The sequence below is a fragment of the Momordica charantia genome (genome assembly GCF_013281855.1).
Source record: "Momordica charantia cultivar OHB3-1 chromosome 2 unlocalized genomic scaffold, Mcharantia_2.0 BLBB01000002.1, whole genome shotgun sequence".
NCBI lineage: Eukaryota > Viridiplantae > Streptophyta > Magnoliopsida > Cucurbitales > Cucurbitaceae > Momordica > Momordica charantia.
Window position 1 is genome coordinate 12,579,985 of NW_028275160.1, and position 26,704 is coordinate 12,606,688.

Consider the following 26,704-nt stretch of genomic DNA (forward strand, 5'->3'; position numbering starts at 1 on the left):
AAAATTCTAAATGATGTTATATCGAAAACTCAATATGCTTTTATCCCGGGAAGGACAATTAATGACAACATAATTGTTGGGCATGAATGCCTTCATGCCCAAAAACACATCAAGACAGGCAGAGAAATAATTGTGGCCTTAAAACTCCATATAGCACATGACCGTGTGGAATGAATATTTTTAGAGCAAATGATGCTCTAAATGGGCTTCGATGCAGCTTGGGTGGATCAGGTACTTTCATTTCGACTGCTCGATTTGCTTGAAAGATTAATAGAGAAACAAAGGATAATATTGTTCTTAGTAAGGCAAGGAGACCCAACCTAATCTTTTTAAAGGCAGATGCAGTTGAGTGTTCCATGATGAAAAAGTTGCTTAATGTGTATGAGAAAGCATCAGGTCAAGTGGTTAACTTTGATAAATCAGCCATGTGTTTCGCTCCGAACATAAATGATAGCAAAAGATCCTATTTGCAATCCATTCCAAACGTCCGATCAGTGAACAACTTAGGTATTTACCTAAGCCTCCCCTCTGCCTTTTTAAGAAGGAAGAATGATGATTTTTAAAAAGTCAAGGATAATATTTGGAGGGTGCTACAAGGGTGGTGGAAAAGGTACTTTTTCTCAGTTGGGGGAAATGAAATTCTTATAAAGATTGTGTGTCAAGTGATTCCGGCATATGCCATGAGTGCTTTCAAACTCCCGTTAGGTTTTTTGCAAGGAAATCACACAAATGTTTACTCGATTTTGATGGGGATCAAGTGATTCGAATAGGAAAATACATTTTTCGCGTTGGAAACTCTTTATTTGCCAAAGGAACGTGGTGGCTTCAATTTCAAGGAGCTTGAGGGCTTTAATAAAGCCATCATAGCTGTTTGGGGGTAAAAATATCTTGGACACGTGGAGGACGCTTACTGGTGTCCAAGAATTAAAGAATCCCAAGTCCACCTCGAACCAGCCGAAGAGGTCGGGGTCACCCATTGGAAAAAGGCTAAGTACGCATGCCAAAGTTCGACCTGACTCGGGTTCGATCTGCTCGGAACCCGACAGGTCCGACATGAGAAAAAACATGTAACCGCCGGTCGTGAGCACTGTCGGATCCACCACCTATAAATAGAGGGCCTCATTTCACGCTCAGGTATCGAATGTCACCTCGAGCTAAATACGGAGTCCGACTTATACTAACTTGAGCGTCAGAGTGTTTACCCTATTGTGCAGGTCCACTCTTATTTTCAGGTCGAGCCGAGGATCGGGTTCGAGCTTGGTTCGTAAAGTATTATTGTGCAGATCTTTGCATAAACATTTGGCGCCGTCTGTGGGGAAGGACGATCTAAGTCATCCTGATTTAGAAGCGTGAACAAAAATGGTTCAGCCAGCAAACTCAACCAACACGGCCGACCGAAGAGCTCTAGCGGCCAATGATGGCCACCAGAGGGAGGTCGGGGCAGAGGTGGTAGAGGGACAGGTTCATGAAGGCCTGGGGACAGAGCCTCTCCGCAGGTCGGCACGCATCACCACTCCCGTTCTGCCACCAGCACATCCAAAGCCATCCAAGGCCAGTCGCGGTCGAGGTGGGGCTTCGAAGAGAACCACTCGAGGACCAGCCCCAGCTCCAACAAGGGAGAATTTTGATGCACTCCAGAAAGAAATGGAGGCAATGCGCACTCAGATGCGCACCATGGAAGAGATTTACAATGAGATGGTGCAAGCTGCGGGTGCTGGGTCTCGGTCTGAAAATCGGGTGGCGCGCGATGACATGCGCGAGCAAAAGGGTCATCACCTCGGTCCAGTCGAGGAAGAGCACCCTGAAGGAGGTGAGGACGAAGAGTACACTCACTAGAGGGGTGATCTCCGTGAGCATCTCAACAGAAAGAGAAGCTCGTCCATCGAAAGGGACAATCTCCGTCTTGCTCAAACAAGAACTCCAACCAGCAAGCCGAGTCCTCCTATAACCCTATAACTCCCGAGGGAGTGATAACAAGGGAGGAGTTCGACCAGCTAAAGAGCAAGTTCGATGCTCAGGTTGAAGCCTTGAAGGCTAGATGCGAGAAAAAAGAAAGTCCGTTTGATGATGGCGACCTAGGAGAGTCGTCATTCACCTTGGACATCTTGGAGGCCCCAATCCCTCCGAAATTCAAAACTCCCACCATGAAGCCTTATGATGGGTCTAAGGACCCAAAAGACTATGTTGAGGTCTTTGAAGGCCTCATGGATTTTCAGGTGGCAACAGATGCAATTAAGTGCCGCGCCTTCCAGATCGCGCTCATCGGCAGCGCGCGCCTGTGGTATCGAAGACTGCCGGCCAGGTCGATCTCAACCTACTCCCAACTGAGGAAAGAATTTATTAGCCAATTCTCTTTTAGGCACTACGATAGAAAGACAGCAACTCACCTCGCCACCATTAGGCAGAAAGAAGGTGACGCTGAGAGAGTATGTCACAAGGTTCCAGGAGGAGTAGTTGAAGGTCGTGCACTGCTCCGATGACTCGGCCATGTGTTACTTCCTCACCGTGAAGCTTGGAGAGGAGGCTCCAGCAACCTTCGCCGAAGTTTTGCAAAAGGCGAAGATAGTCATTGATGGACAAGAGCTCCTTCGAAACAAGACTGGCCGACCTGAGAAGCGGATCTTCCAGTAGCCGACCTTACGAACGTTATACTCCAACCACCATCCCTATCTCTGAGATATTTACAAACATCGAAGAAAGTGGGATGGAAAAGCTCCTCAAGCGACCTGAGAAGCTCCGAGGAGACCCAGAAAAGCGCAATAAAGATAAATATTGTCATTTTCATCGCGACTACGGCCATAATACATCAAATTGCTGGGAATTGAAGCGCCAAATTGAAGACCTCATTCAAGATGGCTACTTCAAAAAATTTGTTGGAAAACCGAGGTCCAACTCGGTGGAGAAGAAAGAAGAGAGGAAGCGTTCAAGGATGCCACCTCGTCGAGATGACCGACATGCGGTCATCAACACTATTTTCGAAGGCCCTAGTGGGGGCCAGTCTGGAAATAAAAGAAAAGAGCTAGCTCGTGAAGCCAGGCGCGAGGTATGCATCATCAGGGAGCAGAAACCGACTTGCTCCATTAGCTTCGGCGATGCCGATCTGGAGGGGGTCCACTTGCCCCATAATGATGCACTTGTGATCGCCCCTCTTATCGATCATGTCCTGGTCAGAAGAGTATTGGTAGATGGAGGCGCGTCTGAAAACATCTTGTCCCTCACAACATATCTGGCCTTGGGATGGACCAGGTCTCAGTTGAAAAAGAGTCCAACACCCTTGGTTGGATTCTCAGGAGAATTGGTCTCTCCAGAAGGGTGTATCGACTTGCCGGTTATGATTGGGCAAGATGATACACAAGTAACCCAAATGGCCGAGTTCGTTGTGATCGGCGGAAGGTCGGCCTACAACGCCATCTTCGGGAGACCCATTATCCATTCGTTCCGGGCCGTTTGCTCAACACTTCATCAAGTCCTGAAGTACTCAACTCCTAATGGAGTGGGCACGGTCCGAGGAGAGCAGAAAACCTCAAGGGAGTGCTACGCCTCCGCGCTCAAAGGGTCATCAGTATACGCCCTGGAGGAACAAGCTAGCTGGGACGAGTTGCCGAAGCCCGAGGCCAACCTACTGAAATCAAGTAAAAGGGAATTCTCAGCACCAACAGAGAAGCTCGAGCTTGTTCCTTTGCTTAGCCCCAAGAGACAAGTAAGCATAGGAACCAAGCTGGGGGCGACTACTAGGGAGGAGCTGATCAACTTCCTCAGGTCCAACTCTGACGTCTTTGCATGGTCTCACGAGGACATGCCCGGCATCGATCCAAAGATCATGGTGCATCACCTCAACATAGACCCATCATTCCGACCTGTAAAACAGAAAAGAAGACATGTAAATAAGGAGAGGAGTGATGTAATTGTTGAGGAAGTAAACAAAATTTTAAAAGCTGAATATATAAGAGAAATTATGTATCCCGAGTGGCTCTCTAATGTTGTATTAGTTAAAAAAGCTAACGGGAAGTTGAGGATGTGCGTAGATTTTACAAATTTAAATAAGGCATGCCCAAAAGACTGCTTCCCATTACCGAGGATCGACCAGCTCGTAGACGCAACGGCCGGACACGAGCTGCTCACCTTCATGGATGCCTACTCCGGATACAACCAAATCAAAATGAATGTGTCAGACCAAGATCATACCGCATTCATAACAGACCAAGGTCTGTACTGCTACAAGGTGATGCCCTTGGGCCTAAAGAATGTGGGTGCGACCTACCAAAGGATGGTGAACAAAATGTTCGCGAAACAGATCGGCCGGAATATGGAAGTGTATGTGGACGACATGCTTGTCAAGAGCAAGCAGTCAAAGTCGCATCTTTCCGATCTGGCCGAAGCCTTTGGAGTTCTACGGAAGTATCAAATGAAGCTCAACCCAGCCAAGTGTGCCTTTGGAGTCTCCTCGGGGAAGTTCCTTGGTTTTATGGTAAACAACCGAGGGATCGAAGCCAACCCAAAGAAGATAAAGGCCGTGCTCGAGATGAAAGCGCCCAAAACTTTGAAACAGCTTCAGTGCCTCAATGGAAGGATTGCAGCTCTGAACATGTTTGTCTCGAGGTCAACAGATAAGTGCCTTCCTTTATTCAAAGTCCTAAGAAAGAAGGGACCGTTTGAATGGACGGCAGAATGCGAGCAAGCATTGGAACAATTGAAAAACTATCTCTGCTCGGCACCTCTGCTCGCAAAGCCGTTGCCAGGAGATAAGCTCCACTTATACCTGGCAGTGTCTGACAGCGCTGTCAGCTCGGCTCTAATCAAACAGGAGGGAGTGCGCCAAAGTCCCATTTATTACACAAGCAAAGCTATGACCGAGGCAGAGACCAGGTATCCTCAAATGGAGAAGCTGGTCCTCGCCTTAGTCACCTCAGCCCGAAGACTTAAGCCGTACTTCCAAGCGCACACCGTCGTGGTACTTACCAATTTGCCCTTGAAGAACATCTTCCATAAGCCAGAAACATCAGGACGCCTGATGAAGTGGGCAATGGAGTTGAGTGAATACGACGTTCAGTTCGAACCAAGAACTGCGTTGAAGGGGCAGACAGTGGCCAATTTCATCGCGGAGCTCACCCCACCGCCTCACTCGGCCGAGTCCGATCTCCCGTGGACGGTCTATGTTGATGGGTCTTCCAATGAGAGAGGGTGCGGAGCAGGAATCCTCTTGCTCGCACTAAGTGGCATGCAGTTTGAGTACGCCCAGTGGTTCAACTTCCGGACTTCAAACAATGAGGCGAGTATGAAGCACTTTTAGCAGGCCTACGCGTTGCCAAAGGATTGGGGGTCGTCCATATTAAGGTCTTTAGTGATTCCCAATTGGTCGTGAATCAGATTAAGGAAGAGTATCAAGCAAAAGATTCCCAGATGGAAAAATATTTAAGTAAAGTCAGATCGCACCTCGCCCAGTTCAAAACTTACGAGGTGAATCAAGTGCCAAGATCAGAAAATTCCAATGCAGATGCCCTAGCCAAATTGGCGTCGGCATATGAGACCGACCTGGCCAGATCGATCCCGGTTGAGATCTTGGACAACCCTTCAATCTTGGAGCCAGATGTGATGGAAGTTGACACTCCAGCACCTTCATGGATGGATCCAATCGTGGAGTTCATCAAAGGGAATTCGCCGCAAGATCCAAAAGAGCACAAGAAGATGGTGCGAAAAGCAGCTCGGTTCATACTTCGAGATGGAGCATTGTATCGGCGAGGATTTTCCCTGCCTCTCCTTAAGTGTGTGACTCCAGAAGATGGGAATTACATCCATCAGAGAAATTCACGAAGGAGTGTGCGGCAACCATTCAGGGGCCAGGTCGTTATCGGCCAAAGTGGTCCGACAAGGGTACTACTGGCCCACCGTTAATCAGGATGCCAAGCAGTTTGCGAAAGCCTGTGATAATTGCCAGCGCTTTGCAAACATTATCCATCAACCTCCCGAGCTGCTCACCCCCATCTTGGCCCCGTGGCCATTCGCACAATGGGGAGTAGATATCATAGGTCCTTTTCCTCTGGACAAAGGGCAAACCAAGTTCGCTGTTGTCGTTGTGGACTACTTCACCAAATGGGCCGAGGACGATGCGCTCTCTCACATCACGGAGTCTAGAGTCACATCTTTCATATGGACGAACATTGTATGTCGTTTCGGTATACCAAACACTATTGTGACAGACAATGGAAAGTAGTTCGACAATGCAAAGTTCAAGGACTTTTGCAGTAACCTGGGAATAAGTCATCTCAGGTCGTCCATTGCTCATCCGAAGGCAAACGGGCAAGTCGAAGCAATAAACAAAATTATAAAACGAGGACTTAAGCTGAGATTTGACTCCAGAAAGGGAAGATGGGCCGAGGAGCTACCCGAAGAATTATGGTCATATCGGACTACCCCAAGAGAGTCAACTGGCAAAACTCCGTTCTCACCGGCCCTTGGCTCTGAAGCTGTTGTTCCAGTTGATATCGGCATGCCAACCGACAGGATAGAGCAGTACGAACCACTTAGAAACGAGGCCGAACTGCTCCTCAACCTCGACCTACTAGAAGAAAAAAGGGAAATGGCTCAGCGACGCTTAACAGAGTATCAGAACAGAATGACCAGACATTACAACACCCGAGTTCGACCTCGAAGTTGGGCATTTGGTCTTAAGGAAGATTCAGGGTCATGTGGGCACCCTTGACCCAAGTTGGGAGGGACCGTTCGAGGTTAAAGGCATAGTCCGACCTGAAACGTACATGCTGGCCGATCTGGAAGGAAGTGTGCTCGCGCATCCATGGAACGCGGAGCACCTAAAGCGCTATTACCCTTGAAATGTCAAAATGGTCCTAAAGTGGACTTGTAAAAATTTTCATGGGGAGGAACTGAATTGTTAATAAACAGAGTTATTTAATTTCGTGATTCCGAGTTCAATCAGAAATTAAGTGGGGGCCACAGACTCCCATAGGACTTACGGTTTATAAGTATAAAAATTGATTAAATTCAATCCTCAAAGCCCACGGGCTCGAGGTGCGATGTCAAAATCAATTGCGAATCAACATTCAATCCTTTGAACGCTTAAGTTAAAGGTGCGATGTGAATAATTCAAAATTGTTTAATATTATCTTTTGAACTTCCGAGTTCGAGGAGGAATATAAAAGACCAGAGAAGGAAACTCTCAAATTCAAACCTTAAAAATATCAAGTAAAAGGGGCGATGTGGAAACAACTCCTCCCACACTCAAACATTTAAACTTACGAGTTAGAGGTGTGAGATGAAATTATTAATATATCAGTTTAGAGTTGCAAAAGCAAGTTCAAAAGCATAAGGAAAAAGCAATGAAAGAAAAAGACAGAGCTAGATGCATAGAAGTAAGGGAATGAAGACTTCATTGATTGAAGGATAGAGCCAAGGCTTGTATACTTTGCAGCTCTGCCCTGAGACTTACAAAAAATAATAAAAAAAAATATAGAACAAAATCTACAAGGAATCTCAACTGCTCTCGAGGTGAGAGGATAACTCGCCTTGGGAACCCAGAAGGTTGACCTCCTGAGATCCGCCCTGCTGCGAAGGAACTTCTTCTTGGGTAATGCCGACCTCGTTAGGCTCCTGACTAGGGGCATCGTCTTCTTCCAAGTCGGAGCAGTCAGAGTGTAGATCTCTGACATACTTCTCCACCAGCGACTGAGGGCCTAGAGTATTGTTGGGCACGAAAGCCCATTTCTCAGCATACCTCTTCTTCAGATCGCCGAGGTCGATCTGGAGGTGGGGCATGTCAGCAGCAATGCCCTTCATCAGAAATTTGAAGCCGGCATCACTGAAGTCTTTGGCAAACCCATCAAAGTCTGGGTGTTGCCTGAATGATTCCTCCAACAGAACCCCGTTGGTGAGGTTCCTTCACTTCCTTGAGATCGGTCGTCAGACGCCCTATTGAGGTGTTCTTCTCCTCAAGGGCTTGAGTTAAATCATCCTTCTCTTTCAAGAGCTGGAATTTCTCCTTCTCCAGCCCTTTGGTGATGGCATGGGCTGCTCGGAGGTGGGCCTTGTGTTTCTCACCCTTCTTCTTCAGAAGCTCGACTTTGGCCTCCACTTCAGCCCTCAAAATTTCCACCTCGCCCCGGGCCTTCAGCAGCTCGCCCTTCAGCGTGGTGGCAGCCTCTAAGGCCACAGAGGAGTTCTCCCTCTTCTTCGCTGCCAAAGCCTCCCTTCCATCCAGCTCGGCCTTGATAGCGTGGTTAATTGTCCGTTGCAGCACGGACCCTGGATCGCTCACAAATTTGGACGCTCTCCTAAGACAGCGGTCCAAACATGCAGCCGAGATGGAGACACCTGGTCCTTCACCCTAGAGCTTGACGGTTCCATCCTGAACCGCATCCTTACGTCGGACGTTCCCCCCATCCGAGCTTCGGGATCGTCCACCAAATCAGCATGGCTCGTGGGCAGGGTCCCACGAGCTCCGGCCTCCGAGGAGGAGGTTGTCTTCTTCTTCTTTCTTCTCCTCTTCAAAGGAGACTCTCCCCTCACTTCGTTTAGGGGAGATACATCTAGCGCCTCGGACTCGTCCCTTGGGCGCTTTTCTCTGGAGTGACCCCCGGTTAAGTCCAACTCGGTCACGGGAGTTGGAACTTCAAAGGATGGCCCAGTCTTGTCCTGAACCGTAGGCTGAGCCACAGCAGGAGTCGCAGGCTCAGTGCTTTGAACAGTCTTAAGGGCATGAGCACGACCCTTAGACTTGCGCTTCACACTGCTAGTGAATTCGCACACCATTGCTGTAAGGCAGTTAAAGCAAGATGTCAGAAATAACAATTGAAATATAAATAGAAGTAAGGCCGAGCTCGACTTACCAAGTTTGGAGTTCGGTCTCGAAGCTTCAACTGGACGCACCAAGGGGTTGTAGTCCAACAACCCAGATTCGAGGAGTAGTTTGTCAGTCACCAAGGTTCCAATCTTCCGGCCCTTTGGGAAGCGATCCTTGTAATACTTGAGGGTGTCGAAGGAGGGTTGTGTGAGCTCGGGAATCGATTTGATCGACACTGCACAAGACAGAAAAGAATTCAAGTTAGATACGAAAAAGTTGGAATGGAAAGATTTAAAGATGCAAGAAGTAAAACATAACGACCTCATACCTAGGTTCCCAAACCTAACAGGCACGTCAAAGAAGGGACGACCTGATTCGTCTTTTGCCAGCCATTCTCCAGAGGCAAAGAACCATTTCCCTACCCATCCTTTGATGGAGGTCGGCCCCTTTATTGTACCACCTGCGCCTTTCCTTGCGCACATATAATACCGACCTGGCTTCTTAGCTATCCTCTTGGCCTCAAAGCACCCAAGAAGCTGGTCAACATTTAGCAGCTCGACCTCGTCCTCATCCCAAGCTCGCAACCAAAAAAGAATGGCCAAGGCAAAAATGACACCCCATCCGTTGGGGGCAACTTGAGCAGGAGCCAGTCCAGTTCGGTTGAGGAACTCCTGGGCAAAAGGGTGAAGGGGAAGTCTAAGGCCGTACTCAAACATTTTTAAATAAAGAGTGACCCATCCCTCTGGAGGATTGTCAGCTCTTTCCTCTTCCTCTAGAATTCTAAGGAGGATGTCATTTGGAATTTTAAACCCCCTACGGAGGGGTCCGAGATAGTGCTCGGGCATTTTCGAAGGGTATTCCAAACCCTGGCTCGAGGTGAAAGTGTCACTATCCTCCCCATCGTCTGAAAACCTAAAGTTCTCTATCTCTTCCAGCTCGGAGTCTAACTTAAGAGCTAAGTCCTCCCTAAAATCACTTAGTTTAGGGGGCGAACTACTTATAGTCCTGCCTGAGCTACCTAGGCTATCACTACTGGAAGGGGAAGATAAGAAAACCACCATATTTGAAAGTAAGAGTAAAAATAAGGAAAAGTGACTGACCTACGAAGGGTTCGAGCTGGTTTCAGATCGAACTCCAGAAATTCAGGGAACGTAAGGTTTGACCTAAAGTCTCAGAACTATTTATAGCTAATCGGAAAATCCTCTACGTCGTACACGTGTAATGAACGAGTGGTCGGGATCACCTCGAAATTCGTAACGACGAGATACTTGAGTGCTCCGACAACCTGGCAGATCGAAACATCTTCCACAACGGTCATATTCTCTTTACGAATTAAAAGTCACCACGTGTCCAAAATGGAATCGGATCAACTTCTCTGCCAGGTCGAGATCGAACCTGACAGAGAAGGGGCCAATGTTTGGGGGTAAAAATACCTTGGACACGTGGAGGACGCTTACTGGTGTCCAAGAATTAAAGAATCCCAAGTCCACCTCGAACCACCAGCCGAAGAGGTCGGGGTCACCCATTGGAAAAGGGCTAAGTACGCATGCCAAAGTTCGACCTGACTCGGGTTCGATCTGCTCGGAACCCGACAGGTCCGACATGAGAAAAAACATGTAACCGCCGGTTGTGAGCACTGTCGGATCCACCACCTATAAATAGAGGGCCTCATTTAACGCTCAGGTATCGAATCTCACCTCGAGCTAAATACGGAGTTCGACCTATACTGACTTGAGCGTTAGAGTGTTTACCCTCTTGTGCAGGTCCATTCTTGTGTTCAAGTCGAGCCGAGGACCGGGTTCGAGCTTGGTTCGTAAAGTATTGTTGTGCAGATCTTTGCATAAACAATAGCCAAGCAAGTTTGGAGGATAATCCAATTGTTGGGAAAATTTACTTACCAAGAAACCCTTTCCCTTCCACAATTTTTTAGTGAAAACACAATCAACCACAATAATAAGAGATAATAAGAAACACACAGTAATAACAAAGAGAATTTATATTGGTTCACCTAACTATGGACTACTGTTGCGTGCTCACAATTGAGGTGAATACCAGTACAAGTGTGCACTATATTCGTCAATTGTAGTACGAACGAGGTTGAATCCACAGGGACTTAGTGTAATATTCTAAGATTATGCTCAAGAATACGTATTGTGCAAGAAAACAATAGAGTAGTGATTTTAAAAGATATATCATAAACAAAAACTATAAATTATTCCAAGAAATGAACACAACCTATAGATGCTGGGACAAGAAAAAGTTATAGCTTAGCGAACAGAAAAAGGGATAACAAATATAGGAAAAACGTGGAGACTCCGTAGCCTTCACCCACTCTCAGCTTATACACTAGCATGAAATCGATGCTATTGCTGAACTCGACATTGTTCCCTTCCGAGATACCCAAACATGAATACCCACAACTCCCGTTTCTAGATACCCAAGCAATTAAAGTGAGTTATAAGCATGGTTAGGGGACCTTATTCCTAGTTATCCATGAACCTACTAAAGAAAAGTATCTAATCCACAAATAGAGCAAATCAGACTAACCATATATCCTTCCAGATCATACAGAAACTAGCAAACTGAATGGCCAACAATGTTCAGCAAGATGAAAGAATACACATAGCTTTATTTAACAGCAAATAAAATCAGCTAGAGTATCATTTGTTCATGAGTTACAACATGGAAATCTCCACGGAAATGAGCTTTAGTTCATAAGGGAGGGGGAAAACGAAATAGGTAAGCAAAAGATACAACTCATTCTGAGGAAGAAAACAAAATTGCAGATGGAAGATGCACCAACATGCAACACCAACAACTTCTTCCTTCTATCGTCAGCTTCTTCTAAAAAATGGGGTGATTCTCTTCCTTGTCTTCAACTTCACGGAAGGAATGTTCTCTCTTGGGATCTGAGTGTGTCAGCTGGGTCCTCATTTCTCTTTTATATTGAGCCCTAATATTTGGGCATCCTGCTGGAATTTGTACGGGCATGGTAAAAATTTCCCATGTGGGACAATTACTCCACTGTGAACACGTGCTCCAGCATTTGACTGCTCCAGCTCCTCAGGCTTTGACTTAAAGATGCTTCACCAATTGTTCTCTGGGTCCTGCGCTCTTCTCTTGACTTAATCCTCAACTTTTAAATTTGTGCAAAAGAACCAACAATAGAATAAATAAGTAAGAACTTAAGCCAAAACAACAAATAGAAGGGAATTGGGCTTATTCTTCAAAATATAAATGTATATCTTACTTTCATGAGCTAAAAAGACACACAACATAATATATAGTGCAAAATTACCTAAATAATTGCTATAATAACTCTTTTTTGGAGAGTTATCAGCTACGTCTAATCTTCTACGACAACGGGTTGTACTATGATTTTGGGATAAACAATGGACAATACAATAACACTCTCAAATCTTGAGGTCTCAACAAAAGCCACCGAGCTTCTAGGAACTACAACAATAGAATCCTAATAATACAAGAATGAAAAACTTCACCAATACAAACCAACATAAGTTGCCGACGACATACTACAACCCAAAAATTCCTCCTTTGTCTCTTTGCCTCACTGTTACTGCGCCTTAATATTGTGTTACAACACTAAACAACCGCCACTCCAAATGATGTCCAACCACACATAAAAACCTAAAGCGAAAATACGTTCTTTTTAAAGAAAATAAGTTGTAACATTGAGATGTTTGTTGCAGCATTGAAACGCTGCGAACACAACAGCGTCAACACAGGCCCACGCGCCTTTTTTGTCCTGTGATTTCGCGATAGCGCCGCGACACTGTACCTTCGACCAGTTGGCCTTCAACAACAACCCTTCACCTGTTTTTCATCCCAACTCGTTCTAACGTCAATTTGGCTCAATAATACCAATACCAATATCCTAATCTCCTAGTTTATAGGGTAATAAAAGGCATATATTGTCAAAAAGCTGACCTTCTGAAAGTAAAAGCAGGCAAAAAAAGATTTCTTTTGGAAAATATTTCTTTGGTGGAAAGGTCTTTTATTAAAACAGTTTCGTCGAAGGGTGGGCGATGGAGGTTTAATAAGGGATTTTTTCGGCAGATGGATGCCTCGTGAATCCACTTTTTGGCCTATCACCTTCTCCTCTCTATTTAAATACTTGTTGGTGAAAGATCTTATCAATCAAAATAGGGAATGAGATGTGACTAACGAATCTTCATTTCTGTTAGGAGGATATTGAGAGAATTCAGAAGATTCCCATCAGTAAGACTAATAGTAGGGACGCATGGATATGACACTACGAGAAGATAGGTATGTATATTGTGAAGAGTGAGTACAAATTCTTTATTCAGCAAAAGTATTCTAAGGCCTCAACGATCACAACCAGAAGAGTGGTGTTTGGAGAAACATCTGGACCCGAAAAATTTCATCAAAAGTGAAGCATTTTGTGTGGAAAGCCCTGCATCACTTTATCCTGACTATGAGTGTTCTTAAAAGTAGGGGTATGGATGTACAAGATAGGTGTCCTATTTGTGGAACTAAGTAGGAAACAATATAACATGCTCCACTTGAATGTAAAATGGCAAAACATATTTTGAACTATTGTTTACTTGCATGGCCGATAAACTATTTCCAGCCCCAAATTTCGCCTGCATTTGGGAAGCTATAACCAATTTGTTATCGATGGATGATTGATACTTAGCAACAGTTATTCGTTGGCCAATCTAGAATGACATGAACAATTGTATTCATAATAATCAAATCCCGAGTCCTGAAACAAAGAGTGACTGGATTTGTGGGTACCTGTCCAACTTTAAGCAGAGGCTTTGTTCTCGAAATCAAAAGGTGCAGAAGGCTGAAGGAGATGGCAATAGTTTTTAATCGAAGAGGGTGAAGATCTGTAAGAATGCGGCTTGTTGTACTAACTTCCCTCAAATAGGAGTTGGAGTTTTGGAGCTCGATGATGGGGTGGGATCTCATTTGCCATGTCGAAATTCATCCCAATCGGGTATCTGCCATTACATGCGGAAATTTTGGGAATCTATGAGGGAATCCATCTTGCGCAAAGACTGGAGTTAAATGAAATTGTTCTTAAGTCAAATTGCCGGAAAGCTATTCAAATTCTTTTTTGGGAGCATAAAACCTCGTGTGTGTTGGGTAAATATTGTTGGGAATGATAAAGGTAAACCAATTCATTTTTGTCTCACATTGAAAGATTATCATTTGGAAAGTTGGTTTCTAAGCCAAAACCATGTAGTGGGCTTACAAACATGGTGAAAGGTAAGCCCAAGTCTTGAGCCACACGTGTTCTGTCACCGTCCGGTATTAGAGTGATTTGTGCTAAGCCTAACTTAATTGGTTGCTTAGTAAAAGAACCAACACGTGGTGGGTGTAAATGTTTTTGAGTTTTTTTTTTTTAAATCCAATTTCTTTTTTTTAGCAACCTAGTGACTATAAATTGTCACTTCCCCTCTCATTTTACACATCTCATCTTTCACTTCCTTCTCCTCTCGTTTCCATGATTTAGAAAGATTTTTCTGAGCACGATTCGATTCCACTCCGTTTTAATGAGTGCACGTTTGTATCGGAGGTTGTGTTAACCTTGGGGAGCATTCTGGCAATATAACGATTTAGCACCGCGGTCGTGCCGATTTTGCTTTCAGGGCAGTGGTTTCACCCACGACACAACAATTCTTAAATTGGTCGTTCCAATTTTGACCTTATCCTTCCTTCAATCTCAAAGCAAGATATACATGGCTACAATCGGATCCGGGAAGGCTCTAGCAGACTTGTCAAAATTGGAACCTCTCGATGGATCCAATTATCGCCGCTGGTCCCAGAAGCTACTTATTTTCTTTGAGCAGTTGGAGATCGACTATATCCTTACTACTGCTCAGCCCCCGTCGTCGCCACAACCACCACTGCTGACCAGTCTGCCGCCACGGCTTCAGCTACGACTGCTGATCCCGGAACGTCCACTGTTGCTGTCGGTGGTACTGATAAATTTGAGAAAGACAACAAGACTGTTTGTGGGCATCTACTCAACCATGTGAAGGATTCTCTCTTCGATCTGTTCGTAGTCCAAAAATCTGCAAAGATTATTTGGGACAGTTTAGAATCTAGATATGGTGGGGATGATGCAGGCAGGAAAAAGTACGTCGTCGGTAAATTATTTCAATTCCAGATGACGGATGAAAAACCAATAATAGATCAAGTTCTTCAGTACGAAAACCTGGTGGCAAATGTGCTCTTAGAAGACATGAAGATTTGTGAGGTTTTTCAGGCGAATGCACTACTTGAGAAATTCCCTCCCTCATGGAGTGATTATCGAAACCACCTGAAACACAAGAAAAAAGAGTTGACCCTGCAGGAATTGATCAGTTACATACGTACAGAGGAAGCCAACAGAGAAAAGGATAAGCTCTCTCCTCAATCTTTAAATTCAGTTAAAGCTAACTTAGTTGAATCTTCTAGTGCTTTCAAAGACAGGTTCAAAAATAAAGGGAAACATGGTTTCAATGATACAGTACAAAATAAAAAGGGATTTCAAATCAAAAATGTTGGAGGAAAAATTGAGAAAGCCAAACTGGTTTGTTATGTCTGTGGAAAACTAGGACACAAATCCTATCAATGCATCCAGAGAAAAGACAAACGACCTACTCCACAAGCGAATCTCGCAGAGACAGATGATATCATTGCCACTGTGGTCGTGGAGGCAAATCTGGTAGAGAACAAGTCTAACTGGATCCTAGACACCGGAGCTTCCAGACACTTCTGCTCGAACCGTGAGCTCTTCCACGACTTCCAGGACTCTTTCGATGGCGAATGTGTCTTTATGGGGAACTCTACCACAGCTGGAGTACTTGGGAAAGGGAATATACTCTTAAAACTCACTTCTGACAAAACTTTATCTTTAAGTAATGTACTGCATGTTCCTTCCCTACGTAGGAATTTGGTGTCTGGAGGTTTGCTGAATCGAGCTGGACTTAGGATTGTGTTTGAGGCCGAAAAGGTTATCATCACCAAAAATTGTGACTTTGTTGGTAAGGGATATTTAGCAGATGGTTTGTTTGTCCTTAACACTGCTTCTATTAATGAAATTGATTCACATTGTGCTTATATGGTTGAGTTTATTGATGTATGACATGGTAGACTAGGACACGTGAATATTGCATCAATTAAAAGGCTTAAAGCTCTAAATCTAATTGATACTTATGAGTTGCATGAAACCCAGAAATTTCATGTATGCGTAGAGGCAAAGTTTCACAAAAAGCCTTTTGGACCTGTCACAACTAGAAGTAGTGAGCTACTTGAGTTAATTCATTCTGACTTAGCTGATTTCAAGAACACTACTAGTAGAGGTGAAAAACATTACTATATTTCATTTGTTGACAATTTTTCTAGATATACGAAAATTTATCTACTAAAATCTAAAGATGAAGCTAGTAGTATGTTTTTTAATTCAAAACTGAAGTAGAAAACCAATTGGATAGAAAGATAAAAAGACTAAGATTTGATAGGGGAGGCGAATATAGTGATAATTTCCTTAAAGAATTTTGTGAAATGAATAGTGTCATACATGAATTCACTGCTCCTTATTCACCACAACAAAATGGAATAGCTGAACGTAAAAATAGAACGTTAAAGGAAATGATGAATGCTATGTTATTGAGCTCTGGTTTATCTGATAATATGTGGGGGGAAGCTGCGCTTTTTGCATGTTTTGTTCTTAACAAGGTCCCTCACAAAAAGCTGAATAAGACGCCGTACGAACTTTGGAAAGGATATTCACCTAACCTAAGCTACTTGAGAGAGTGGGGGTGCTTGGCAAAAGTGGCATATCCAGAATTCAAAAACCTACGGTAGGCTCTAAAACCTTTGGCTGTGTATTTATTGGTTATGCTCAAAATAGTTCAGCGTATAGATTCATGTGCTTAAGGAATGATACAATTTGTGAATATAGAGATGCTGTATTCTTTGAAAATATTTTCCCGTTCGTTAAGAATTTGAATGAATCATGTGTAACTCCAAAACAAACTTTACCCTCAATTTCTAGTGATGAGTTGGATTCTGAACGTAGTAGTGAAGTTACAAAAGATCCAGAACTTTGGAGAAGTAAAAGGCAAAAGATTAGCAAAAGTTTTGGACCTGACTTTTTAACTACCTTTTTAGTTGAAAAATTGGATAAAATAGATAATCAATTTGCTTGCATGTATCTAATAGATGAAGATCCTAAAACCTACCAAGAAGCTATTAGTTCTAGATTCTAGCTTATGGAAAGAAGCAATTAAAAGTGAAATAGACTCCATAGTCATAAATCAAACTTGAGACTTGGTAGATCTTCCTATAGGAAATAAACCTATTAAAAGCAAATGGATCTCTAAGAAGAAAATTAGACCAGATGGATCAATTGAAAACTACAAGGCTAGATTAGTGGTTGTAGGTTACACACAGAAATATGGAATTGACTATTTTGATACATATTCTCCTGTAACTAAAATAGCCACTATTAGATCTCTAATTGCTCTTGCTGCCATTCATGACCTATTAATACATCAAATGGATGTAAGAACAACATTTCTTGATGGAGATTTAGAGGAAGAGATCTATATGACACATCCTGAAGGTTTTCTAATTGCTGGTCAAGAAAATAAAGTATGCAAGCTTAGAAAATCTCTCTATGGTCTTAAACAAGCTCCTAAACAATGGTATGAGAAATTCAATAGTACTTTAGTAAACAATAGTTATAAAGTAAATTGTTCTGATACGTGTGTTTACTCAAAGTTGTTTGGAGTTGAGTGTGTGATAATATGTTTATATGTTGATGGCATGCTTATTTTTTGTACAAACTTACATGTCATTAATGATACCAAGTTATTGTTATCCTCACATTTTGAGATGAAAGATCTAGGAGAAGCTGATGTAATACTTGGTATTAAAATAAGGAAAAATGATAATGGATTCTCCTTATGCCAGTCACACTATATAGAAAAAATGTTAAAGAAATTCAACTGTTTTGATAATCCACCTGTAAGAACACCTTATGATGCTAGCATTAGTCTAAAGAAAAATAAAGATGATACGATATCTCAATCTGAATATGCAAAGATTATAGGTAGTGTTATGTTTTTAATGAACTATACTAGACCTGACATTGCATATGTTGTAAGTAGATTGAGTAGATATACACATAATCCTAGTAATGAACATTGGACCGCTCTTCATCGTTTATTGAGATATCTAAAAGGCACCATGGATTACTGTTTGCATTATAACAAGTTTCCTGCTGTGTAAGAAGGGTATTGTGATGCAAACTGGGTTACAAATAACGATGAGGTGAGCTCTACTAGCGGATATGTGTTTCTTTTAGGTGGAGGAGCTATCTCTTGGAAGTTAGCAAAGCAGACTTGCATCACACGTTCCACTATGGAATCCGAGTTCATAGCACTTGAATTAGCAGGACAAGAGGCTGAATGACTGAGAAGTCTTGTTGGAGATGTGACGTTGTGGGGGAAATCTGTACCTGTATCCCTTCATTGTGACTCGCAGGCTGCCATAGGGATTGCCAAAAACAGTGTGTACAATGGTAAGAGACGCAACGTACGTCTAAGACATGGAGCTGTGAAAGAGTTGCTGAAAAATGGCATTATCTCCTTGGATTACGTTAGGTCCGGGAGGAACTTAGCAGATCCTCTCACTAAAGGCTAAACAAGGAGGGTAATTGTAGAGTCATAAAGTTGTATGGGACTCAGCATTTGATGTTTCTCATTTGTGAATCCATAGCCCTAATTTTGGGTGGTCCAGGTATGGACTTGATGGATGTAATAAAACACAATATGAATCCATAGCCCTTCTTTTGGGTGGTCCAGGTATGGACTTGATGGATGTAATAAATCACATAGTGAATCCATAGCCCTCTTTTGGGTGGTTCTTATAAGGACTTGATGGATAATTTTCAAAGTCTTCATAGCCCAATTTTGAGTGGTTTATCGATGATAGACTTGATGAAACAACAGCTTGACCGTGAAGGTTAGGCCGCCTTCTATGAAAGAGTCAGAGTCTCTTTCTAGAGCTGCCACGATGGCCCAAGGGTTCTATGTGCATGGCAATGAATAGCACTTGATAACTATCGTGGAATCAATATCAAGGATTTAAACGTGTTGTGGGGGTCTCAACTTAATTACTGGAAGTTCAAGAAGTAACTCACTTTCACTACTTAGGTTGTTGCCCTACTTCACTAATACATTAATTCAAATCGAAAGATATTAATGTTTAAGTTGTCCATCCTTTACTCAGAAAAATTTGTTCTTATCTTTCTTCTTCTGTTTTACTCTTTGTCATTCGTTGGGGATTGTTAGGAATGATAAAGGAAAACCAATTCATTTTTGTCACACATTGAAAGATTATCATTTGGAAAGTTGGTTTATAAGCCAAAACCATGTAGTGGGCTTATAAACATGGTGAAAGGTAAGCCCAAGTCTTGACCCACACGTATTCTGTCACCATCCGGTTAGCTTGGGTGTGAGGCTATCTTTTTTGGAACGTTTTCTTTTTCTAGGTTTTGATTTTGTCAAAACTGCGTGGCGCACTTAGAGTGATTTGTGCTAAGCCTAACTTAATTGGTTGCTTCGTTTTTTTGCAACCTAGTGACTATAAATTGTCACTTCCCCTCTCATTTTACACATCCCATGTTTCACTTCCTTCTCCTCTCGTTTCCATCATTCAGAAAGATTTTTTTGAGCACGATTCGATTCCACTCCGTTCTAACGAGTGCACGTTTGTATCGAAGGTTGTGTTAACCTTGGGGAGCATTCTGGCAATATAACGATTTAGCACCGCGGTCGTGCCGATTTTGCTTTCAGGGCAGTGGTTTCACCCACGACACAACAATTCTTAAATTGGTCGTTCCAATTTTGACCTTATCCTTCTTTCAAATATAAGCCGTATATATAAATTATGTAATACTGGTAAACAGATTACAATGTAAATGGCTACAAAGAATACAAATTTTGATAACTTGAACCAAACTTGATAAATATAATTGAGACACACTTCAATAGTGCTGGTCTAAAGACAATTATTTGCTCTACATAAATTGCTAGCAGACTACAACGATCATCTCAACATGATACAACGACTAACTCCGATAGAACAGCAACCTCGAACTATTTGGATCTGGCAGAACTTTTAGATACTTGCTCTTAACAAAAAATAAGAATAATACCTAAAAAGAAGAAAGAATTCTTGTGAAAGAAGGAGGAACTGAAATGATAAAGCTTGGTTTGTTAAATGAGGAAAACCACAACTATATATAGTTGTCCAAACATGCAATCTCTCACAAAATTAAACACATATGGAACATTTTTACATATATAACTCTAACATGTAAAAAACTTCTCATTTTAAAAATAACTTAAGTTTATCATATATGTGTTTTTAACACATGTAACCTCAACACATAAAGTTACAAATGTGTAACTTTAACACAAAATTAAACAAAATCAATCAAGAATAATATATTCACAATGGATATGTAAATAACTTCTTTAAATTTCATTTCTTTCACACGTTAGAATCCAACAATATGAAGTCAGCTCTTGGATCTATGATATTTTGGAACTCAAAAATTCGTTTAAAGGAGTGATCTTCGCATGTGCCCCGTGCTCAGAGTGTGCAGGCAAATCGTCTTACGAAGAAAACAATTTTTTCACTAGGAATTGTCTTCTGTATGTCAAAATATAAACTATATTTTATAAATGAACCTACGTGTTTATTATTTTCATATTTGGATTTCGACATATAATTTTTTTTATCCCAAAATTTCCCTCAATTAATACTTTTTGATTTATTGAGATTTGTGATTTATTTAAATAATTAGATTTAATATTTATTCAAAAGTTACGGTAGTTGATTTCCACCTATTAAATATGATATATTCAAATTTTCAAAATTTATTATCGTGTGGGCCCCATTCGATTTACTCCCGGATTTTTCTTCAATCAATAATGATCTTTAAATCCTTGTATTATAACAAAAATCCTCCCATTCTCTATTTTGCTCATCGCAAGAACGGCCATTAAAATTTTATTTATAACCTTGGATTTTCATAAAATAGATTATAAATATTACAGACTAATAAAAATAATCAAATAATTATTTTTCCAATCAATAATGATATATTTTACTAATTACGAGGTCATCAGACAAAATCGCACCATGAACCTTGGTCAAAATCGATATATTTTATTGATATTTTTACCGACATTTCCATAAAAATAAGATATGATATTTCCACCAAACACCAAATATTATACCTTAGTTTTCCAATTTTAAATTTTTTGGGTTCTTCCAGCAAGACCAAGAAGGAGAGAGAGAAAAAAAAAAGATGGACATAAGTAAAAAAGAGTCATATTAAACTAGCTGGTTACATAACTTCTCCAAATATATAGAACTTTTTTAAGCACTAGCCAAACCAGTTTCCAAACCAAAATATTTTACATAGGTTTGAAAAGGAGCTATTTGCTCTAAGGGATGGCTAAACATTTATCATATTGGAGAACATAAATTTAAAGCCATATATTATTAGTTATCAGATATTTTATTTAAAATGTTGCTAATGTCTTCTGCTACTGCCTTTGCATCTGCAGAAACTCCAGCCAGCCCCTGCCTTGATAGCCCAACACAATAAACCCTCTTTTCTCCCTTCCAATGATTCGGAATTTGATTTTTCGGCATACCCGATTCGTTTAATACGAACCGGTGATCCTACATCCACAAAATTACTCGTGTCTTAAATCTTTAACTCGTTCAAAAACTTGTTCTTAAAAATATAAAAGAGCTTCATGCTCGTCTTATTCATGACTTTTCGATGTGACTTATTTATTCTTGTCAGTAAAATAAAACTATATATAATTAGTTTAGTATAACTCATTATTTCCGCTTTCTCTTAATAAGAATTTTTTTACTTCATTTTTTGTTTTGAAAGTTCATATTTCTTTTACTAGCATTTTTTTTTTTTTGCTTAATCTACTTTTTAAAATAAAGGATATAGAATCTTACAAAAATTTAAAAAGTAATTTCAAAATTATTATGATAGAAACTTTAATAATTATGGTAATAATATATACCTGAAGCCACTTGTTAGCAGAGCTTTTGTAGCCAGTAGCAAAGACAATGGCATCAAATCTCTTGATTACTCCATTTTCAAACTCAATGGTTCCTCCATTTATGTTTGATATTTGTGGAAGAACCTACCCACCAAGCAACAAACTCGTATTAAATTTTGTATAGAAATTTCCATCAATATTTTTACATATTCGACATCAATATTCTATAATTTTTAAAAAAATGTGAAATGTTTATTGGTTATGAATTTTTTCTTTTTATAACCTTTTCATATATATTTATTGACATTTTATGGATATTTAATTTCCACAAAATTGAGACATCGACATTTAAAATTTTGACAATACTATATATCGAGATCTCTATAAATATGATCTAAAGTCATCAAAAAATTCAAGTTGTTTTAGAAACATCTAAAAATGACTGAAAGTTTTTAGAAATCTTCTTTAAATTTGGATTATAAACTTTTAAGTTTCATTCACCGTCAAGAAATAAGACATCCAACATCAATAAAATGCTGGCTTTATTTTCTAAAAAAATATTATGTAAAATAAGTGTTCTACATTAAAAATTTATTTATAATTTTGAAAATAAAACATTATAAAATTAAAATGAAATTAGGGGCCAAAACAAACATAGCTCAACACTAATTGACCATATATATCTAACCAAGATGTTGTGGGTTCGATCCTCCACCCTACATGTTGTATAAAAAAATGAAGTTAGGGGTGATCATTAATTAGGTTCATGAGGTATGTTTTAGACCCTAATTAATTATTTAGTAGTAAATTTCTTCTACTCAAGTAACTCTTAAAAAATAAACTCAACTCATCTCAATCTAAGATTATGTGGGTTGGCTTGAGTTTGGTTCGAATAATTATGGTCACTTATTCAAAAATTTTCTATTTAAAAAAAAGGTAAAAGTGTTAAAAGTTAAATCTATAAGACGTTCCGGTGCGGTTTCATAAGGATCTCGTTTATAAGTTTTCTGTTTTAAAAAATTGTGCTTGTTTTCTCACAAATTTTTGGGTATGTTTTTCTTATTTTGTCAGGACACATCTAAATTGTTACCAAAATATTATTTAGAAAAAAAAAAAAAAAGAACCCAACTTTTAGAACCTACTTTTTTCTTCCAAAAAAGTCAGCTTAAATTTTAAAAATATTTTCAAAAAGGTTGAAATAAGATAAAGGAATACATATGTGGAAGTAAAGAGCTTCATTTTTTAAAAAGTAAGAACAAAATAGTTATCCAGCGAGGTGTTTCCATTATTTTTTGAAAAATCACATTTTAATGACAATAAAGTTTTTTTTTTAAAGCTTGTGGACAGTAAATAATCTAAAAAGAGTTATGTAATGAAATAAAACTAAAAAAGAAAAATCTAATTTAAAAAAAAAATAATAAGTTTACACCAAACTAATTTAAGTGCCAATTAAATTAATCTAGCCTGTGACGTTCTCATTTATTTGAACTCAATCCAACTATATCAAAATTTATAATCATTGATTTTTTTCGAAAATATACAAACACACAGTAAATTCAGCGATTACCGATTACCTTAATTTCACCAGCCCGAATCTTGGATAGAGTTCCGACGTCGATAACCGGCGTCTTCCCGATGGCGGATTTGAGTTGAAAAGGGCCCATCTTCGGCCGACATATCCCGTGAGCCGACATGTCGCCAAATTTGAGCTTAGAGAGCATCGTAAGAAGAGCATCCACAGCATAGACTGGCAAATACTTCAATAAACTCATTCCCATATACACCATTTCTCTACTCAGCACGTGCAACTTCAACACCACAACATCTCATCGTTACAATAAAATAACTATATAATATTTATTACCTTAATTAAAATAATAATTCAATGTGATTGTCATTTCATATGAGTGTTGGATACATGAAGCTTGCTTGACTCGATTTAGTGATCTTTTTATAATAATATTTTAGAAGTTTTTTATTTTGTTAAATCTCTCTTACAATGTTTATGTTTATGGATTGATTAAATGTTCGTTGATGTAGGAGAAAAAAACATGATGTTATGCATCTAAAAAATGGGCTAAGTAAGAAAATTGTCAATAAGTTTATCGAAATTCTTTGATATTTAACAAAATTATATAGGCTGTCAACACGATTATGTGGTTTGAAAATGAAGGTATATCAACTCTTAGAAGTTCAAGTCCCCACACTTCAAGAAAAACAAAACATAATCATTTTGGGTCAAACTTAACTCCATGGGCTAAAATAGTAATTTAAAATTTACCCAAAATCTTGTGATTATTATTTATTTTTACTAATAATTTAATTGGTTTTTAATCTAAAGAAAAAATCTATTATACTTTTAATCAATGAAAAAAAAATTGTATTTTAGTTAGATGCACATGAAACAATACACACTAATTCCATACCTAAGGAGAATATAGATATATTTAAAAGTGGAATAATTAAAAAAGTATTCGAAAGAAAAGAATAATATTAGTGCCATAAATGAATGAGTGTAGGACTTCCACAGGTGAAGTGTCCTCATTACTTGATTTACAGGTGAAGATAAAACCTTAAACATCGATCGTATACAAATGCATGTAACGACGAGCTTTGGCCCACAATATATATAGAGTGACAAATATCATATTGCAGCCTATAATATTTAGAGGGAGTAGAGCTCAATGGGCTAGGTTATATTATATGGTGAATTAATAATTATTGAGAGGTTATATTATATGGTGAATTGATAATTATTGAGTTTCAAATATTAGGCTAATTATCATTAAAAATCTAAACTTTTAAGAAGGATTTTGTCTCTTCTAATGCAAATAAAAGACATTACATAAAAGATGAGAAAAAAAGAGAAGTCTTACCTGAGTTTTTCTCTCACTGAGAGATAGAGTTCAATCCAACCCGTTATTAATGGAAATTATTATTTCGTTAATGAAGTCTACACGATAGTGAGTTATAATGATAATTATCAATGTTGATAAAGTCCCTAACTATCTTTCAACGTAGGATTCTCAACCTATCCTTCAAGAGGGTGTCTGTTTTAGGTTCATCAATCTTCGTCGGATTCTATTCTTAGATCAGATACTCATTTGGACTTTATGGACTTTGATATCGTATTAATATTTACGGATCTCAATACGTGAATGTCTATTATAAATTTTTGTTGAATCATTTATGTTATATTTTTAACAATAATATTAATTACACAATAAAACGAATTTAGAATGACAAAAGGAATTAGTAAAGTGGACCAGTAGGACACATAAATCTAGGTTGATTGGGGGAAACTGTAAATGTTGCATGCATGCATGCAACAAATTTTAAAGTCTACTTCTCTATTTTAATAATATTAAATTCCATATTAATTAAACTTTTGTGAAAAAGAAGAAAAGAAAAATCCATATCAAACTTAGGAAAGGAGAGAGAAGGTTAAGTTGGAGAATGTATAGAGAGATCTTACAGGGCTTCTAACAACAATGGAGGTGTGAGCTCCATAGTTAGAGAGATCGAAAGCAATCTCCATCCCAGAGTTCCCACATCCCACCACAAGAACTTCTTTTCCTTCAAATTCTCTCCCACTTTTATACTTACTCGAATGAATAATCTCTCCGCCGAAGCTCTCCATCCCCGCCACCTCCGGCACGTTCCCCAACCCGTTCTCTCCGCTCGCAACCACCAGAAACTCGGCCGAGTACTCCTCCCTCTCCCCCGTCGCCCCGTTCCACGCCTCCACCCTCCACCTCTTCTCCCCCTCTTCCCACTTCGCCTCCTCCACACTCCTCATGTACCTCGGCTTTATCCCCATCTTCTCCACGTACTTGTCCAAGTACCTTCTCAATCCATCGAAATAAAAATGTTATTTCTTTGGATATATGTCGTGCACCTTAAAAATCTATAGTTGAATTACAAGTTTTGTTATTATTAATGCTGCATGGTATTTTATCAAAAGTACCTATAGCAGATATAGGTATAAACTTTTAATCTCATATCTATTAAGGACCCTAAAAAATATTAACTAATCTCTAACTAGTATCTCAAAAACATAAAATTGAGAAAGTTGAAAAAGTTTAATGTATTGACATGCAAAACCACGAAAATGAATAACTTGACAAACAAGAGTAAAGTGTATAATAAACACACCATTATCACCTTTTAAACTTTTAGATCAAGTGGTAGTCCAACGAAGTAGTACCTGACAAAAGTGGCTCGGGGCATGTACGTCGGTGTCGAGCGTGAGTGCGGCATGAGTGGAAGGGAGCAGAATTCCTTGGCCAAGTGAAGGCTTACGCGATCGTAAGCTCTCTTCTTCCACAGTGAGGCATGGCAATCTTCTTTCTCAAGAACGACATTGGGAATGGAGAGATGGTTCAGGCAGGCGGCGGTGGCCAGGCCAGAAGGGCCGGCGCCGACGATCACAACTGTCACTTCTTCCATTTTACAATAATATTAAACTTTTTTCTTTCTTTCTTTCTTTCTCTTATGCTAATTTCTGAAGATCATTTCTGCTTTTATAGAGGGAGGGTGATGCTAGCTGCCAAAGTGAGAGCCAATTTAAGTATCTTTGAACTGACGGTTTCATAGTTTTCCTCTAGGTTAAATGCACCATTTTAATTACAAAATCTCTTTCAGGGTATTGACGTAATGGGTTGAGGCCAAGATATTTTCATTCATATTTTCATATATGTCCATATATAGGTTAGACATCTAGGTGAGAGGTAAATCGATATTTTCGTTGTATCACAAATATATGTAAAATTATCAACAAAATATCGTGAATATTATGCACATAATATTAATAATTTTTAACTTGTAT

At 40.0% G+C, this 26,704-nt stretch overlaps 3 protein-coding genes across 3 annotated transcripts; 2 read left to right on the forward strand and 1 right to left on the reverse strand.

Moving 5' to 3' along the window:
- Positions 1 to 27: 27 nt before the first annotated feature.
- LOC148212834 (uncharacterized) lies at positions 28 to 18,730 on the forward strand. The gene is made up of 2 exons (XM_088120680.1): positions 28 to 16,632; positions 18,141 to 18,730. The coding sequence occupies exon 1, from the start codon at positions 2,573 to 2,575 to the stop codon at positions 5,288 to 5,290; it is 2,718 nt and encodes a 905-aa protein (XP_087976806.1). The 5' UTR covers positions 28 to 2,572; the 3' UTR covers positions 5,291 to 16,632; positions 18,141 to 18,730.
- Positions 5,401 to 5,892, forward strand: LOC148212835 (uncharacterized). The gene has a single exon (XM_088120386.1). The coding sequence runs from the start codon at positions 5,401 to 5,403 to the stop codon at positions 5,890 to 5,892; it is 492 nt and encodes a 163-aa protein (XP_087976512.1).
- Positions 18,731 to 21,162: 2,432 nt separating the features above from the next.
- LOC111025792 (putative indole-3-pyruvate monooxygenase YUCCA10) lies at positions 21,163 to 26,388 on the reverse strand. The gene is made up of 5 exons (XM_088120681.1): positions 26,084 to 26,388; positions 25,352 to 25,721; positions 23,451 to 23,684; positions 21,898 to 22,020; positions 21,163 to 21,535 (listed from the first exon to the last, which is right to left on the reverse strand). Exons 1-5 carry the CDS (start codon positions 26,323 to 26,325, stop codon positions 21,353 to 21,355), a joined length of 1,152 nt encoding a protein of 383 aa, XP_087976807.1. The 5' UTR covers positions 26,326 to 26,388; the 3' UTR covers positions 21,163 to 21,352.
- Positions 26,389 to 26,704: the final 316 nt, after the last annotated feature.